General features: G+C 44.1%; 1 protein-coding gene across 5 annotated transcripts in view; it reads right to left on the bottom strand.

The window, feature by feature from the left end:
* Positions 1-3,436: 3,436 nt before the first annotated feature.
* CBFA2T2 (CBFA2/RUNX1 partner transcriptional co-repressor 2) overlaps positions 3,437-19,634 on the bottom strand; it is a 68,344-nt gene continuing 52,146 nt past the window's right edge. For 3 of the 5 annotated variants that reach the window (XM_083444008.1, XM_083444010.1, XM_083444011.1), the window contains exons 3-11: positions 19,077-19,318; positions 17,612-17,701; positions 16,063-16,244; positions 15,170-15,420; positions 14,570-14,655; positions 13,522-13,717; positions 9,873-9,944; positions 7,839-8,029; positions 3,437-6,463 (exon numbers count right to left, since the gene is read on the bottom strand). In XM_083444008.1, coding sequence (XP_083300134.1) covers positions 6,167-6,463; positions 7,839-8,029; positions 9,873-9,944; positions 13,522-13,717; positions 14,570-14,655; positions 15,170-15,420; positions 16,063-16,244; positions 17,612-17,701; positions 19,077-19,318 — 1,607 coding nt within the window. In that variant the 3' untranslated portion in view covers positions 3,437-6,166. The remainder of the gene's footprint in view (positions 6,464-7,838; positions 8,030-9,872; positions 9,945-13,521; positions 13,718-14,569; positions 14,656-15,169; positions 15,421-16,062; positions 16,245-17,611; positions 17,702-19,076; positions 19,319-19,634) is intronic. The other 2 variants (XM_083444009.1, XM_083444012.1) reach the window with 1 other exon arrangement.

Here is a 19,634-nt window from a genome sequence, read left to right on the forward strand (position 1 = left end):
TAACAATGTTTAGAAAAAATAAGGATAAGAAGGATAAGACAAGAATTTGTTTGAATTGTTTGTTTTTCTGTTTGTGTTGTTTAAGGTAAAGGGACCCCTGACCATTAGGTCCAGTCGTGGCCGACTCTGGGGTTGCGGCGCTCATCTCACTTTATTGGCCGAGGGAGCTGGCGTACAGCTTCCGGGTCATGTGGCCAGCATGACTAAGCTGCTTCTGGCGAACCAGAGCAGCGCACGGAAACGCCGTTTACCTTCCCGCTGGAGTGGTACCTATTTATCTACTTGCACTTTGACGTGCTTTCAAACTGCAAGGTTGGCAGGAGCAGGGACCGAGCAACGGGAGCTCACCCCGTCGCAGGGATTCAAACTGCCAACTTTCTGATCTGCAAGTCCTAGGCTCTGTGGTTTAACCCACAGTGCCACCCGCGTCCCTTTTGTGTTGTTTAGTTGTGTTATAAAATGAGTAAGAAATGGGGAGGGGGGGAAGGTGCCAATGGAAGGCTGTTTTCAAGCCTCATGACTAGAACCTTTGCGGAGAGTGCAGCTGGACAGGGAAGGGTTAAGCATCCTCAGCCACAGTTTCCCTTGTAGATCACCCACCTCGAGCAGTTAGGCATGCTGTAAAGGCAAAATGCTCGTCTTCCAAGTTGAAATGCACTGTGCGAGAGACTGTTTATGTCTGTGTTGGCTCTGATTCTGCCCACTCTTGGCATAGGCCCCAGAAAGGTCAGCTCTCCGGCTGAAAAGGCTTAAGTGCTCTCATTTTGCCTGCTGCTTTACTCTGGGGTCCAACATTTGATGACTGGTTTTCTCATGCTTGCGTCTCGCTCTTCCAACGGGAGCACAGAGAAGCAAACAATTAAATCGCATGTACAACATTAGACATGGAAGTAAAATAGCATTGAAAACAGTTCTATTTTGTTATTTGGGTTATATGGATAAAATTTGTGTGTTTTTTTTAAAAAACACCAACCCAGAACTTTGTAACATAACCAAGGAACGGAGCCGGAAGTGCCCTATGGATGGTACTTTTTATGTTCTTGGCTTTGAATCAGGCAGTTGTGTTTCACTTTGGGCCCTATGAATTTGCTAGACCAGTAAGTGGTCTTCAGTCTTTTCAGATGCAGGACCCACCTTTAACACAAACAGGTATTGGGGGACCCATTTCTTAATGGGTACCTACGGGACCGCCTCTCCCAGTATGCCCCACGGAGAGCCTCAAGGTCCATAAATAACAACACCCTAGTGGTCCCAGGCCCTAAGGAAGTTAGATTGGCTTCAACCAGAGCCAGGGCCTTTTCAACTCTGGCCCTGGCCTGGTGGAACGCTCTGCCTCATGAGACCAGGGCCCTGCAGGATCTGATTTCTTTACGCAGGGCCTACTGTAAGACAGAGTGGTTCCACCTGGCCTTTGGCTTGGAGCCAATTTGATTCCCTCCCCCTCTTTCTTTTTCCTTTTTCCTTTCTCCTCCTGTGATGAGGCTGCATTTTAATATTTTAATGTTTCAATATTTTAATTGTATTTTAATCTTGTTTTTAAGTTGCATTCATTCAACTTGTTTTTATTATTGCTTGTTAGCTGCCCTGAGCAGTGGCGTAGCGTGGGTTGTCAGCACCCGGGGCAAGGCAAGTAATTTGCGCCCCCTAACCCGGGGCAAGGCAAGTAATTTGCGCCCCCCCTCGCTGCACTGTCCCTCCCCCAGATAGTCCCTCGCTCTCTCTCCGCACCGCACGCCTGGCACCCTCCCCTCCACAGTGGGCAGCGACCCGGTGGCTCGGATCGGATTCGCACAGCCAGCACTGCAGTGAGAGTGAGTGAGTGAGCCAGGTAGGGGCAGAGAGCTGCGAGTGCAAGCACGCAGTGGCATAGCGTGGGTTTTCTGAGCTTGCACAGAGTGCTTTTCCTCCCTATGGGCAGAGCCAGCTTGCTCCTAAATACCTGAGCTCTATAGTTAGAGACTCACCATTTCCCCAGTTGGCTTGGCCCCCAATTTCTCTTACTATAGAATTTGGGGCTGGTGGTGGAGGAAATCATTATTCTTCCCCCTTGCTACCCCCCCCCCCCAAAGCATAAGAGAGGGACTCCCAAGAAGGTGAAGCGGGATTTCACCCCAGGGTATCTCGGAAGCCCCTCGAGGCAGCGACGCTTCCACCCCCTGGAAACAGCAGGAAGGGAGAGCGCTCTTGTGCCCCGGTCCTGCTTTGAGTGCTTCTCATTGATGCGTCTGCCTGGCCACTCTAGATGGGCCCTTGTGGCCTTGATCCAGTATCCGGGTCCTTCTTCGGAAAGAGCAAGTGCCTCCTAAGCATGTGCAGAGCGCCTCCCTCCGCCCCGCCCCGCGGCGCTCAGCCTGTGTGTGGGCAGGCCCTTTGCGTCACACGCGCTTGGCAATCCCCAGCACCTCTCCTCTCCTCTCTCTCTCCCTGGAGAAATGAAGCAGTGACCCGACAAGGAGTAGCAAAGGATGGGCGTGTTTCATCCCTGATCTGGATGAGATCAAGGCGCCGGCAACGGGAAGGAGGCGGGGGAGAAGCAGGAGCAGGCCAGCCAGGGCTGCTCCAGACCCCTGATCTCTCCCATCGCCGCTGGAGGGGTCATGGAGGCACTGAGCCCGGGAGGCGGGCAGCCAGCCAGGGCGCACGCACCTACCCCACCTCGCTGCGCCCAGGCGCGCTGCTCTCTCCAGCTTCCTCCCTGCTGGGCCAGCGGCTTCGCCTCCACCTCTTCCTTTGCCTCTTTGAGCTGCTTAATTCCCAGCAAGCGATTAGCAGGCTCGGATTGGATCCTGCGGCAGGCAGGCGGCGCCTCCACCTCGTCCTCCTCCCGGCTTTGCTGTTCCACCTCCTCCTCCTCCCGGCTTTGCTGCTCCACCTCCTCCTCCTCCCGGCTTTGCTGCTGCTGCTGCTGCGCGGCTCTTTTCCCTCCACCGACGGCGCGCTGCGCCTTGGAGAGGTTCCCGCTTCCTCGAGGGGGGCCGGCCAAACGGAGACGACGACCCCCCACCCCAACCAAGCCTCGATTGCTTGTCCCTTCCCTCTGGACTCCCCCCCCCCAAATGTTGCGCCCGGTGCGGCTCGCACCCCTGGCACCCCCCACGCTACGCTACTGGCCCTGAGCCCGGCCTTGGCTGAGGAGGGCGAGGTATAAATAAAATAATTAATAATAATAATAATAATAATAATAATAATAATAAATCTTATACCATGCATTGTCATGGTGGCTGTGCTCCTCTTGCAACCCACCTTAGGTCAAGCTGTGACCCACCAGCTGAAGACCACACAGAGGGTTCACATGTGTCGTGGTGACTCAACTCTTGAAATGGGCATATGGCTTCACTAGAATTCCAATCACTTATGGACATTTTGTGCATTCTATAGATTAGTTGTCAGTTTAAGCAGAATCATATTCTACATAACAAAGCAAAGTATGTCATGGTAAGGTGAATATAGTCTTTTTATTGACTACTGTGAGTAGAACAAACTAAATACATCTGTAACAGTTTGGGTTCCTTTATACAGTACATTAAATAAGTTATGCACATAAAATAGGTAACAAAAACTCCTAGTATAGAATCGAATGGCAAAAATTAGATAGAAAACAGAATCCAAGGAGTCTTCCCGTAGTAGAATTCCACATACATTTTCAAAAATTGTTTTAAAATCATGAATGGTAGCATTCATTTATGTACATTGGAGTTAGTGTGTTTTCCTCTTAATACATAGCAAGCCATTGTAGTTGCATGGAAAGTTATGGAAGACTGCCTATTTACACACAATTTCAGAATGCCGTCTCACTTTCTCTCTCTCACACACACACACACGCAGACACACCCCTCCCCCCACACCCCTTAATTCTTTGGAGCAAATCTTCTTTTCACTTCTCTGCAGAAAATAACATGGCAAGTGGGGGTTTACAAGCCAATAAGTAATTTCAACACCACAGCTTTAATTATAATTTCCATATTTTTCTGCAAAACCGAATTAGTATTCCTTGCAGTACGAGAGAAGTTTGAGATTAACAGGGCTGCTTCTTTTACTGCTTTTTTTTCTTTTTTGCATGTGGCAGAGAAAGGTCTGCATCCAACAGAAGTGGCCATTTTTGATAATTTTAAAACCTTGATCCTCTTCACTCATCAATAAAACCGAAGACTTCCCTCTTTGGCACTGCATCACTAAGTGATGGGTCGCACGTGGAATTTTTGGCTTTTTTTCTTCAGGCAGTTTAGTATCTGGGAATGTGAATGCATGGAGATGTGTCTCATGAGCAAAACCAAAGCAGCTCCCAAGCCGTGTTCTAGAAGATCAAATATTACCTTAAAAAATTGGATACCACGGGATAGCCACTAGAAATAATTTTAAATCACATTTGGGCACTAAATGAACAAGCCCTGCTTCTCATGTGCTCCTTCATCTTCTGCACTTGCAATTTCATCTCCCACAACAACAATAGTAGCAAAATATAACCTTCAAATGAGGCAAAGTATGCTTCTGCTGCTAAACCTCAAGTGAGTTACGAAATTAAGAGCACAGAGTTGCTTCACATTGTATACGTCTGAATTAATCCAATGTCAACCATATCAGAACGATAACCTTTCAAACACAAAAGCCTTACATAGCCGCTCTGCTAGCAGAATGCAGCTTTGGGTATAACTACACCCCCAATTTTGGGGAGTGGGTGTGTTTAAGTCTTTCCCCAATCCAAATCCTAACCCCCTTGCTCCCCAGGGAAACAAGTAAGGCTTTCCATGTGGCTGCATTTATTTATTAACCTTAATTTACTTTTTAATCTAATTCAACCATCAAGTTAACTTCAGTCTAGTCCAATCATATAATTTAATAGTTAATTTGGCATGCTCAAGATTTAGCATCACAACTTAATGGATTTAAGTTCTTAGTGGATTTGAATTCTTTTCAAGTGTCCTCCCAGTGACATGCTTTCAAATGCCCTGAAGTGAACAGGCAGGCTGCTAAAGATGCAACAGGGAGGCCTCACAACTCAGGAACACAAATGCGTTGGTAAAGTCACATTCCTGGTTTTCAATGCACAGGATCCCTAGGTGGAGGCATCAGTTTAAAGATATATACTGCTTAGAGAAGCAAAAAGATCTCATTGGCCTTGGATGTTCATGAAATCTGTTATTTGCAACTTGAACTTCGCTCACATGCACTGAGAGACCAGGTGATAGAAAACCTGTTGGAATAAACCAGGTCTGGTGGGGTGGGGGTCCTGTTATTTTATTTATTTAATGTATATACCATGTCAAAGCAGTTTACAAATTTTTTGTATCAATGAATCTCAAACATTAAAAGCCAACAACTTCTCTCTCTCTCTCTCTCTCTCTCTCTCTCTCTCTGTGTGTGTGTGTGTGTGTGTGTAAGTAAATAATATCTTGGTGTTACTAGGCAAAGCAATTGGATCTGGAGGAAAGACCACCAATCCCTTTTGTAAAAATCTTTGGATGAAACATTTCAATCTGTTGCGGCCCACAGACAGATTCTTAAGCAGTTTGCCCATAACTGTAAAGAATTAAAATGGATCAACAAGTGGGATGGCTGCTGAGTCATTATATGAAGCAGTTTTAAATCCTCCTTTCAGCAAACAAAAATAGCATCCTTGTACCTCCCCCCTTTTTTCCATGTGTCCAAATTGAGAGAGAGGTAGGGGAAATGGAAAGGGGGCGGGGGAACCAATAAATATAGCCTTAGATAATGGGAGGAGTGGAAATAGCTAGAACTAAGAATCAAGCTTACTTACATCTCATTTCACTTGATTCACTTTTGCCTGAGAAAGGAATTTTCAAATAATGGTCAGATTGCATACCAAAGATGAGAGAAGAGGATGCCCAGGCAAGCTCTGCTTTGTAGTAAAACGAACAACCATCTTAGATGTTAGAACCTCGGGTGAGAGTACCATTTTGAGAAAGTTCGGATAAAATGAAACAATAGGCCAAAGTCCTCAGGGTCCCAGGCAGACCGTTCTGAGATCCCACTAAGGAAGGCTAACATGGACTCCTAAAAATGACATTATAATGGTATGGAAAATGCCCCAAAACAACATAAGCCTGAGCGCCAATGTGCTGGAGTACAAACCTTCTTCAACATTTTGAGGCATCTGTTTTTCAATGTAGAAAACTAATAAACTGTGTTGAGCGCAATCTTCTTTTTTTTAGAGTGCGCTACTGTCTATTGCTGTCACGGAGGCTGGAGTGGAGGATCGAGAAGTGGCGGCCGACGTTTTCTCTAGAGCCGGACTTGCTACCGCATCGACTGCTTTGAGGGTGGCGGCGGCGGCTGCGGATCGGCCTGCTGGTATAGGGGCTGGTTTGACTTGGCTGTGTAAGCCCTGCCCACAGATTCGGTGGTGCCTCTCCCAATCTTTGTGCTGGCAGAAGGAGCCACAGTAGCGGGCAATGTTGCAGCCGCTACAGGTCTCGCTGGCTTTGCGCCCACAGTTCCAGCAGCTCTGGAAAACCAAAGAACAAGCATTTCTCTTAAGCACAGCTCCGGACGAGGCTGACTATTGCCCATCCCAACTGAAGCCATCAGAGGAAGGTAACAAACGGTACCACATCCCCTAAAAAAGTGCTATCGACCGACATTTCTATAATGCAGAGATTCATAGCAATCCATGCAAGTCCTACCACCCGCACCATTAAGAGAACAGCACCACGTCGTAAGAAGCCTGCAACAAATTAGCCACACAATAGGTTTAAATGGGTTAATTGTACAGATATTTAACAAATTTCCCCCAGTTTTCTGTAAACTTTTGGTCTCTTAGGTATCTAATCTTTCCAGTCATCTTATCCAATTCAGCATAATCTAACATGTTAGACCTCCAATCTTCTATTGTCGGTATTTCCTGTTGTTTCCATTTTTGTGCCAGTAACACTCTTGCAGCAGTCACTGCATATTGGAGAAACTTACTATCCTTTCTCTTAATCTCCTTTCCTAAAATGTATATCTGGAGAATATAAGTGATGGTCAAATAACGCTAGAAGTTTTTAAAAGAGCACTGTGAATATGCGAGAGACATTGTCAAAAGGAATGAGAGGGGGAAAAAGATATAATTAATGACAACGGTAATAAAGGAAATGCGGAAATTATTAGTGACTACGAAAGATTTACGGAAAAGCTGAAGGAAGTCCAAAAACAAAGACTTGTAAATTGAAATATGAAATGTGAAAATAATGTATGTTTTGTTTTGTTGTAAATTAATAAAAATTATTTATAAAAAAATAAATAAATTAAATGGGTTAATTGTAAGAAGCAAGGTTTTTCTGAAAGCCCATCCAGCATGTGGAAGATCTTCCCAAGGCATGGGGGTTCCAACCTGGAAGTTGAGCAGAGCCACACAATAACTTTGCCTGCCACAACTAAGCAACACGGCAGAAAAGCAACTGGGAGAAGGGAATTCTGCCGTGACAAAGCATCTCCTAAATTTGCTTTCATTCACCTGCATTTCACTGACTGCCAACACCCTGCAAATCCAACAGATGGCCTCTCCAATATAATTGCTGACATTGTCCTCACTGCAACTGTTCCCAAACAATGGGGGACAGCAAGGTGTGCGGCGGCGGCGGGGGGGGGGGGCAATCTCAAAGCCTCATGCAGTCACTGAAAATGACAGTGGAGATTCAATGGCAGCACCAATGAATCTGAATTAATTGCTTGTTGGACAGAAGTTTCTCAAAACTCTAATTGGCTTTAGATTTTTTGCTCCAATCAGGTTAATCAGAATGAAAAACAAGGATGAATCTGGAAGGATTGCATGTCATCTTTAAAGTTCTTGCCTTGGGACTTTTTCCATGATTGCCAGAGATACTCCCTTGGCTTCTCACCTCTGTAGACTCCTCCTGCTCATTGATGACTAGGAAAGCGTCTTCTGTAGCCTGGCGTTTTGCATCGGCAATGGTCTGCTCCATGCGGGCTCTCTCAGATGCAATCATTTCAAATGCCTTTTGCTCGGCCTCTGCAACAGCTTTTTGGACTTCAGACATGGCCTGGCGCTTCACTTCATTCACAGCTTCTTCTGAAGGGAAACAAAAGCCTCATCAAACGGCTTCACATTGGAAGGCAAAGTATATAGCATGGAAGTACCCAGTGGTCATAGGAGTTAAGAAAGTGAAGCTTTTGCATAGCACTTTAGCCTAACATATGACAATACTACTGAATTGATGGCCATACTCTGATTTCTTATGCCCTCTACTGCATCACATAGGAGCAGCAGCAGACTTTTTGATCACATTTGTATCCAAAGAATTCAGCATGCTTTGGGTTACCTTGAGCCTCTGGAACTGAGCAAACTACAAATCTAACTAACTGCATTGAGATAGTTACCCTTTTAACAAAGTTGGCAGTCCATACAGAAAGTTAGGAATGCTACTTGAGTAAACTAAGCAAGGCAGTCGAAACTCTAGCCTTGAAAATGAATGCAGTCTCTTTTCCTGGTGCCATTTCACTCCTTTACTGTCCTTGACCTCGCTTGTTGGCCCATCCAGCAATTTAATTCTACTAGCTACAGAGACCCTTGTGATTCTGTTTACGAGCACCCATGACACCACATTAAGGGTGGTTTTGCTGCATCAGCATCATCAACAGAGAATTGGATTAAATGGCAGTGTCAGCAAATGAAGCAGAAGCCAAGGAAAGCAGGGAGGGGGCACGAAAGGGAAGCACTAAAAAGAACAGTATCAAACAATGCAAATTTGTAGGAGACTCAGAAGGTCGCAGAGAAGTCAGGAGGTACTTTTCAACATGCACAAAAATTAACACAGAATGAAGCAAATGGTTTCATCCAGCCTCAACTTAAAGCAAACCTTCAAACATTGTTCAGAACCCCAAGATGAACCCCATTTTTAGTAGTGTTATCCTTTCAAAATTGATAATGAAAGACAATGGCCAAAGTCCAATAGAGCTAGGTATGCTTATGCCAATGAATTTACAGTGTGACCTATGTGTAGGACCTATATTTCCATAGTGTTTTCCCTATGGAACTATCTTTTTAACTATTAAAAACATACTAACACAGACACACTTTTCAATATTTTCCCCCAGAGAAGAGGAAGTGGAAGGTTGTCTACCTTAGAAGCCAAACTCTACATAAACAGAGGGACGACATGTCTTTTAGCTTGCTTACTTGATCTTGCCAGTTTTAGAACAGTTTGTAATGCTAAAAAGAATTTGAAAATCACCATCTTTTCATAATTAGCAGACTGCTTTGGAAACTGTTTTTAAAAGTATTCTTGAAACATTTGCTTGCAGTTGTGGTGTGTTGTTAACATAAACACTCCTATGATTTTTTTTAAAGGGGATATAGAAAAGTATTCCCTTAACATAAAATGGGATTCCTTTCCCTCTGCCTTCTCCTTTGCCCTATTTTGTCTCAAGGAGCAGCACAAAATTCCCTTCCTTTCATTCTGCTATGCCCTCTTCCAGCTTCTGCCAGAAAGGCAAACTGAAAAACCAAGTGAACATTGTCATTACCACCATTTACCCAGACAACCCCCAGATTAAACATGCAAGGAGCAGTGGCACATGTGGGACTCTCTATCAGCTACCTCCAAGGAAAAGAGGCTCAGGCACCCCTTCTCCCCCCACTCTGTCTGGGGAAGGTGCCAGCCCTGGCTGGCTGGCTGGCTCAAATCCCTAGGTCAAATGGACAAGCAGTGATGGGTCCAGATGGGTCCATCTGCTGGAGGCCCTGGTTGGCTCTGGCCATTATCACTCTCTAGGCAGTGAGACAGCAGCATATTTATGAGGCCTTTCCCCAGCCAACCTGTGGTGCGTAAGGCTTTCCATCTTCTCAAGAATCTCTTGTAACATTCCACAGCTTCTCTGTGTGGCACTTCTCTGAAGGGGGCCTCCTTACTTACCAGCCTTTTTCCATATCTCTTCGGTGACATAACCGGCTGCTCCTGACCTGCCGCTGAACTCCCGCTGAGAATCTGTAGAAGGAAGGGTGGTGTCGACAGTATTAGACACAGAAATTTTCTCCCACCCAAACTCTAAGAATTGATAGGCTGCATCTGTTCAGCAAGAAGTAGCATGAAGAGAACAGGGTAGGATTAATTGCTAAAGACCAAGCCAAGAGACTTCTGCAGTTTAACAGTGTTCACCAAAAGGCAAAATGATAAATGGCCACTTTTAATTTAGTGTTCTGCATAATTTATTGGACAGCGAAGCCAATTTCCATCTTTTAATACTCTGTCATCACAGGCTACACACTTATAAATATGTCTTGTCAAGCATCGGTTTTGCCCTACTGTAATGAGCATTAATCCTTGCTAATGGCGTCTCACGTTTTTACAGTGCGCCTTGTATTCCCAAGGATTTCAGGCCACTGGAGCACATGCTATATTTTAAGGAGTCCTTTGAGAACAGGAACTCAAAGATACACAGTGCTACACAGAAATCAAGGAGGATTAACAGTGAAAATTTTTCTCACATACATTACATTCTCACTGTCTTCAGTTGCATAGTTAGATGAGATGCTGCATACCTTCAGACTGAAAGCAATGCATTTCTGACAACCTGATGTAAGGGTAACCTTATGCGCCAGATGGGGAAAACCAGAGGATACAGCATTTCTCAACCCAGAAGTAAGTCTCCATTCTCATCTTGCCCCCTCCCCATAAATACAGCTCACTTACAGACATACTGCAGTATTCATTACAGAGTGCCCCTTTGTTGAATTCAACTTACTTTTTACTCAAAGTGGATGTAACTGAAATTAATGAACCTAAGTGAGTCTTGTCAATGTAAAATAAAAAAATAGAGGGTAACCAATGTAAATGAACTTAATAATCAGTCTATATAAGCACAAAATCTAATAGATGTGTTGCCTAACATTTTATTACGAAAAATAACCCAGAACTAAAAAGGCATATAAAAATACACAAATTTAGAAAACTGAATTTAGAATTTAGAAATACCAAATATAAAAGCTATGTGCTACAATAACTAAAAAAGAAAAATCTATAAACAGAACCTATATCTCCAAAACATATAACCATACAAGAAACTCTTTCTACATTGCATGGGTTATACTTCATCTGAAGGCAGCCCTGTTTAGGGAAGCTTTTAATGTTTGACAGACTATTGTATTTTAATATTTTGTTGGAAGCCACCCAGAGTGGCTGGGGAAACCCAGCCAGATAGGCGGGGTGGGTATTTTGTATTATTGTTATTATTATTATTATTATTATTATTATTATTATTATTATTATTATTAAAAATGCTATTCTTTATCACAGGATGTTCTTAATGTCCATCAACCAGATTTTCTGGATGACTGAAATATCAATACCATACATGTTCAGCTTACAAGCCTTCTTCAGTGGTTTATTTTGTTATGCTGCATCCTTTATGCATGAGCTCAGCCAAATTATGTCCAAGTGTCCCTCATGCTTAAGTCAAGGTTACAAGCCAGCATCTCCAGTTGCAATCATCCATGTAAAAGTCTAAGGCACGACATGAAGTTTTTGGGGCTCCCCCCTTCCTCCAGCATTCACCACTCAAGAGTGCAATTCCATACTTGGAATCTTCTATCTATATCTGAAGAGCCTACCTCCACTAAGCCAAGTTTTGATGGGTTATGTAAGAGGTTGGTTATTTTGCAAGCACACTTCCTCGTTCCAGTTGCCATTGGAACTTCTCCAGCCCCCAATCCATAATTAAAGCATTTGAGATGGCAGATAAAGTACCCTGGCTCAACATTCTGTTTAATGCATGGTTTTGCATGCACCCTCTACTACAAAGTAACATCCATATACTTTGTTATGAGGAAGAGATATAGAAATGCCTCCCCTGTCATATCACCAGGATATGGTGGAATACAAAAATCATTACCAAGATTTTTTTACTGTTCCCTGCCCACAGATTCACAATCCAAAAAAGACAGGACATGCAAAGAAAAAAGGACTTGTGGCAAAAACAACAGCACTTTCATTTCCATCTGGCATCATTGTTTTGAAATTAAAGTCAATGGTTGCTGCATCGGTAAGGATTTAGAAGCATTATGTAGCTGGTTTTGTAGCATCATGAAAGCAGCTGGTAGGGGAGAGGTAGGCAGAGGCCACAGAGAAAGAACTGCGAATGGAAGGGTTGCCATCTCTGGAACTCCTTGGGAAAATCACCAAAATAAATCTGCTGAAACCTGGAACTGGGTGTGTGCAGCCCAGCTGATTGACAGCTGAATGGGACACAGCTGTGAACAGCCTGAGGAAGCTCTGTCCACCTTGGTGCTGCCCATGAAAGCAAGCCTAGAGGTGAGAGACTAGGGTGATGCCAGCTGGTGGCAGGAACCTTCTTTGTTGTGAGATTCTGGGGAGGTTTGTGAGTTTGTTTGGGTCTTGAGTGAGAGCCAGGAGACTGAGAGATATTGACTGGGGAAGTGTGTCGAGGAGAAAGAATTTACATGGTCTATATTTATTCGTAACTTGTATCAACTGATTTATTAATCCTGTCTCCCTGCAATAGGCTTGCTTTTGACACTATCCTATCCACCCCAGAATTTCAGAAGATAGTTATCAAGACAAATCCTCCACCTAGATCAGGGATCAGCAAACTTTTTCAGCAGGGGGCTGGTCCACTGTCCCTCAAACCTTGTGAGAGGCCGGACTATATTTTTTTTTTTGGGGGGGGGGGATGAACGAATTCCTATGCCCCACAAATAACCCAGAGGTACATTTTAAATAAAAGCACACTTTTTACTCATGTAAAAACACCAGAAAGGCCCCCAAAATAACCCAGAGATGCATTTTAAATAAAAGCACACATTCTACTCATGTAAAAACATGCTGATTCCCAGACTGTCCATGGGACGGATTTAGAAGGTGATTGGGCCAGATCCAGCCCCCGGGCCTTAGTTTGCCTACTACCCATAACCTAGATGCACGCCGCGGGTTAAATATTAATGTGTGGTAAGCATCCTGTCCCATGCTGTCCCCATTTTACATGTGAATTTCTAATAAGAAAAGTCACTAACAGTATAATGGGAGTCTTAATTGATTTCATTGCAATGTAGTGTAGTGGGGGGGGAGGGGGAGAGACAGATTCAGTGAGAAAGACTGCATTGCATTTTTACACTTAAAATGCTAGAAGCAGCAGCAAAAGGCAAGGATTTCACAAATAAAAGAAATACATGATTTCTATTTATTCCTTTTTTGTTTCTTTTGCATACAACTCTACTTGACATCCATTCAGGTTCAAACTTCTGAATACGCAAGGCACACAGAGGCAGGGAAGGCACAGCTTGCTCAATTTCAGATAGTTCTATTTTTGTGCAGAAGTTAACTCAGAAGTAAGGTGCATTGTACTTAATTAATTTGTGTATAAGTAATTTGTGTGTTGAAGATTACAGACTAAGCTGCAAAAGCAAAGGAGCCCGTTGAAAAGAATGGGGACAATCTAATACTTTGGTCTTCTGGCACACTAATAATACACAGCCACTTTCTGAAAATGGTTGTTAAATGTTATTCCACTTCCTAACACATCTGGAACATGCAGAGTTCCATAGCTTACCACTGTTAATGGAGTCTGAACTCCCTGGGCTATGTTGCCTTGTGATCAAGTCATTCCCTCCTTTCCATGGCTCTGTGGTTTCACTGCATCGCCTCTTCCAATAGTTGAGCTCTTCTCTATCAGCCTCCTGACAACGGCGGAGAACAGCCATAGAGCGCCTGGTCTTCTCGACCATTTCCATGATGCAATTCAATGCCTTCCAGAGAGAGGAAAGAACAGCGTTTGAAGAAGCTGTTAGAAAATGTATTTCCTCCTGCAACTTTAAGAAAAAGAAACTCAGGGGCAAAACTACAGTATCAAAATTAACAGGGCGAAGGTTTTTTGGTTTTGCTGCAGTAAATGGTTTCAAACTGTGATGTTGCATGTTGTAGTGACCCTCTTTTTTAAAAAAGAAATCAAGCCCAAACTCCTGTATATAAAAAAACACAAGCATTATGGGAAAGGGGGCTGGTCTAGTACAGTCATTGACGTACTAGTTTTTTACATAACTGAGATTTTTTTTTTTAATGGAAACATTTAAATATGCAATTCATCACATGAAATGGTACAGTCCAGTACCACATTATGATGCTGGTCACATAGCCTGGCTCTTAATTAGCTGCAGGACACTCTTTTGCATGATTCTCAATCTGTACATTTATTTGTATCAAATTCTACTGGAGACACCAGGAACTGAATCTGGGACTTCCTGTATGTAAAAAGCATGTGCCCGATTACTGCATTCTGACTCATCTAGTCTAAATAATTACATTCTCTCTCTCTCTCTCTCTCTCACACACACACACACTTGCTGCATGCACACATGCTGCTACATTTCCACTGCTCCGTGGCAGTGCACACACTTTACACACAGAAAGGCCCAGGTACAATCCATAACATCTCTAGTTCCAAGGAACAGGCAGCAGGAAATGAGAAGAATCTCAGTTGGAGACCCTGCTCCAGCCACAATACACAATACTGAGCTAGGTGGATAAACAGCCTGCCCTGGTAATTAGGTTTTCCGCAGTCCAGGTTTATTTGGGGTTTTTTCCCCATTCCAGTCTCTCACATGATCAAGATGCTTCCATTCATCAGCCCATTCTCTCTCTGTTAGACGATGGTCCACGAGTTCATCCTGATAGCCTCCATTTAACCCTGTAATGCATGGCAAGGAAAATGCTACGTCAGAAAAAGAGCCTTGACAGTTTGATGCAATACAAAGATATGGGGTGGGTGGGGAGAAGAGCTATTATTCTATAACAGGGGTGAAGAACCTCTGGCCCATGGAAAAATCCCCTGCCTGGGAGTCAAATTCTGTCTGTAAGACTCTTTTCCCCACCTTCAAAACCACAACCATCTATCAATCCTGCTTGGTCACTATCTCCCCTCACCACCACCCACCTATCAAAGTGGGCCCACAGGGGTGAGGAAGAGGTAAAAGATCTGGACCGCCAGGCCAAAAAGGTGCCCCACTCCTGCTCCAAAAAAACACAGCCCAGGCTTCTAAAACCCCAGAGGGCTACCAGATCAACGAAGGAGCCGTGTAGGTTTGCTATGTGCCATTGATTTTGCTATGCGGGAACTGAATCTACAGAGATTCAAAAAGCGTTGAATTTGTAGCTTTAACAGCTAAGGGAAATGCGTTTGAAAAATACATGGGACTCCTTACCTATACCATGTCTATCTCGCAATTCTCTATGCTCCAATGCCTTGCTTGGGTCTCTGTACAAATGGGACGTTGCAATGTCTTCCAGGGTGTAATGCTGGAGTGGGGGTGGAGTAGGATGAAACTGTCCCGCTGGATTTATGACGGGCAACATCAGAGCCGGGCTGTGGCGAGGGGCTGGACTAATGGTGCACACCCTCTTGGCAGGAGGCTCTGATGGGAGCGGCTCTCTCTCGAAGCTGTTTTCTTCCCTCCTGTAAGCAAGTCAAGAAAGGAAATTTTCCATTAGTACTAAGAAACCAAATGCAGAAAAGGAGAGTGAATAAGTCTGTGTTGTGCTAGCAGTGAAACCAGTAATTGATGGGGAAAGAGATATATAGAAGTGAACTCTGGAAAAGAGATGAAGGAGAAAGCAATTCACACATACGGACGGTACACAAGAATCATGCTTCTGGATCAATCCAATGGCCTATAGTCCAGTATCCTTTTCACACAGGGAGAAACTAGATATGATACGGAGCATGAAATTCAAAACCAGGTCAGGGTTTTCAAATAGCAGGTATGGTGATCCACAAACAAAGATGAGGGCAATTTCGCTCTCCCATTGTTGAGTCTCTAATGAAGGGAGAGACATTAAGCTGAAAAATTCGGCAAACTACAGATGCACCAATTCCAAAGCTCTTTTTCTAAATCATCCAGGCTATACTGAAAGCCACAACGAGTCAAACATTCGCAGAGCCAACCTAAAAAAGCCACACGTAGGCAAGCCTTGAACTACCAGATGCCTGAAGAGGTCACAACAAAAGGGACTTTCAATAGAAAGCAGCTTATAAGTTGCCAGGTTGTTAGGTTTTCTTAATGACAAATCTGTCTGTTTTGAAACCAGCTCCTGCTACCTGTCTGGACTGTGCCTCTTTCCGTTTCCATTCACTTCCATCAGCAGCTCTGAAGAGTCAGCTGGGGACGCAGTGTTTGTGTTCAGCAAGATGTGCTCATGCTGGGCCAGGTATTGGGAAGGGGTCTGTTTGGCTGCCCGAGCACAATGCAGCAGCTCCCTCTGCAGAAGGGGAAGGTTGGCCTGCAAAACAAAGTTAGGGTTGCCATTTAGATTTATTCAGCTGCCAGGATACCTCTTGCTGCTGGCCATCTAATGAGCCATAGGAGCAAGCTACTTGTTAAAACAGGGTTCCTTTGTCACAGAGACACTCCCCCCCCCCCAAGAATCACTGTGAGCCTCCTGAAGAGCAAATAAGACAAAAGAAAGTAGAATTTGCTAGCAGTGCCTATATTTGTGATAGGCTGGGCTATAGCTTGCAGGGCTTGATGTTTGATCTTTTATCGTGTTTTTAGTATTTTGTTGGGAGCCATCCAGAGTGGCTGGGGAAACCCACCCAGATGGTGGGGTAATAATAATAATAATAATAATAATAATAATAATAATAATAATGTTATTGTTGCTGCTGCTGCTATTATTATTATTATTATTATTATTATTCCCATGTCCCAGACAATAAATGTCTTCTGGAGGGATGAGCTCCCATGCAACTCTACTATGAATAAATGGGAGATTCAGTCCCTTCAAACAGAAGGTGGGGAAAGGGCTGATTCTTTCCTATTCTTGCCAGGTCTCACAAAGTTCAGAATTCAGCTCCCCCTCCTGCTTCCCTGTGTAGAAGTATCCAGCTGGATCAATGGTTAAAAATAAAAAAGGAAGGAAGGGACGCATGGGCCTGGGCATGCTGTAATGACGGAGGCACGCTGTACAGAACACCCTCCAGAGAAAGCAAGTTTGTAAAAAAAAAAAAAATCCAGTTGCTTTCATCACATCAGCTGAAACACTGAAGGTCAGGAGCAGGCACATAACCCACTTAATGGTCAGAGGTTATGCGGTGGTAGAGAAAGGGGGCTCTTGAGCATTCCTTGGCAACTACTTTTGGCTACACATTACATGTAAAAGGTAAAGGTAAAGGGACCCCTGACCATTAGGTCCAGTCGTGGCCGACTCTGGGGTTGCAGCGCTCATCTTGCTTTATTGGCCGAGGGAGCCAGCGTACAGCTTCCAGGTCATGTGGCCAGCATGACTAAGACGCTTCTGGAGAACCAGAGGAGCGCACGGAAACGCCGTTTACCTTCCCGCTGGAGCGGTACCTATTTATCTACTTGCACTTTGACATGCTTTCGAACTGCTAGGTTGGCAGAAGCAGAGACCGAGCAACGGGAGCTCACCCCGTTGCGGGGATTCGAACCGTCAACCTTCTGATCGGCAAGCTCTATGGTTTAACCCACAGCACCACCCGCGCCCCATACACATGACATGACTTTCTCTCAAATAGTCAGAATCCTCCTCCTATCAAAAATCATTACTTGGTGAGTCTTTCTCTAGTGTGGCACACAGAATTTTTTCCTTACTGGCTCACCAGCCAATGCACAGTATTAAGCAATCACCTTCAAGAATGGAATCACAAATGGACGAAGAGGAAAATTGGTAGCCTCCTGGAGTTTGCAGTGAAATTCCTCTATTGTCACAGTAGAATTCTGTAAAGACAAAGGGGATTGACGTGGTTATTGATTCTAATTCAACACAAATTCTACAAGGCCTTTTCTCTCTGAGAATCTGGATTTGCATGTACCGTGTGGAAAGAACCAATATTCCTTAGTGTCCAGTCCTATCTGATCTGCCTCCTCTCACATTTGGCTAAGAACCATGAGCTACAAATTCTCACACTCAATGCATAATTTATACATTAAGAATTTATTCATTTAACTTATATGCATTTATAGGCCCCTTTCACCATGCAGTCTTAAGGTGGGTTAAAAAGAGATGTAGATATAGGAGGCAGGGGTGGGGGGGCTGACATCTATCACTGCATTGTGATTACTTAAGAAGATAGCTACTCCGGTTTCACAAGCTGCTTCTGCACCTTTTCAAAGTGTGACCACAGTCATTAGAAGTTATCTGGAATCGTAGAGTGCTAATGCTAGCTAGACAACCTCCAAAATGTAAATAAATAACAATCCGAAACAGGAAAAATGGGTGAAATGTCACGTGTCAGTTCCTAGCACTTAATCAATTTTTGACCATGTATAATCAGGGTATGAAAAGCCTTGCAATGTGTAAACAGAATTCTCGAGATTACACTGAGACAGAATTAGATGAAAGTGCACCCCAGTTGTGTGTATGACTGTAATATATATGTTACACACAAACACAAATATTTCTCCTTTTATAAACTGCTTTGAACTCAAATCAACAGCATCAGAAAATTATTAATTCACCATGCTGCAATTAATTATGACAAAATGGACACCCCAATTTCTGAAAAGTTATGCAATGAAGGTTTGGGGGGAGCACACTAATCCTAGACGGGGGAGCAAATATTGTAAGAGGTTTCGCCATTTACAGAAAGCCTACTGACAAAGTCTGAGCAGGATCAGAAGGGTCTGGAAACCAAGCCTCATGAGGAACGGTTGAAGAATTTGGGTATGTTTGGCCTGGAAAAGAGGAGATATGATAGCCTTCTTCATATATATAAAGGGCTGTCACATGGAAGATGGAGCAAGCTTGTTTTCTCCTGCTCCAGAGGGTAGGACCCAAACCAATGGATTTAAGTTACAAGAAAGGAGATTCTGACTCAACGTCAGGAAGAACTTTCTGACAGTAAGAGCTGCTTGACAGTGAAATGAATTCCCTCAGAAGGTGGTGGACTCTTCTTCAATGCAAGTTTCTAAGCAAGGGTTGTATGGCCATCTGTCATGGGCACCTGAGTTGAGATTCCTGCATTGCAGAGGGTGGGACTAGATGCCGCTCATGCTTGCTCCCTTTCCAAGTCTATGATTCTGCGATACCATAATGAAACGCCAAAGCTTCTGCTTTTCATTTCTTTGCTGTATTTGACTTACTAATACTCACCACTAATGCCAGAACAAGGGTGCGGACTTTCTCCCCTATCTCTGGTGAAATGTCATTGCCAAACTGCTGGAGGGTGGTCAGGAAGCGTTTGAGTTTGCTGAGCTGACGGGCCCCACAGGTAGCTGGAAGCTGCTGGTTGGTCAGTGAAGATGAAGATGATGAGGCAGGGCCATTGCTGAACCGCTGAGGGGGTGACGGTGCTCCATTCAGCGTCGGGGGAGAATGGTTCATTCCATTGGGTACTACAGTGGGGAGGGGGAAGGCAAAAAGCAATGAATATGTTAGCTTTATATTTTGAGGTTTAGCCCCCAAATGCTTCTTTTTTACATAAATTTATATACCACTTAACTACAAATAGTCTCCAAGTGTTGTACAATAAATAAAATACAGAAAAGGTAAAAACCAGTTAATGCTATAAAGCAGTGGTTCTCAACCTGTGGGTGCCCAGATGTTGTTGGACTACAACTCCCATCATCCCTGAGTTCTGGCCTTGCTAGCTAGGGGATGATGGGAGTTGTAGTTCAGCAACATCTGGGGACACACAGGTTGAGAAAGGCT

Source organism: Podarcis tiliguerta, assembly GCF_965153285.1.
Source record: "Podarcis tiliguerta genome assembly, chromosome: 6".
NCBI lineage: Eukaryota > Metazoa > Chordata > Lepidosauria > Squamata > Lacertidae > Podarcis > Podarcis tiliguerta.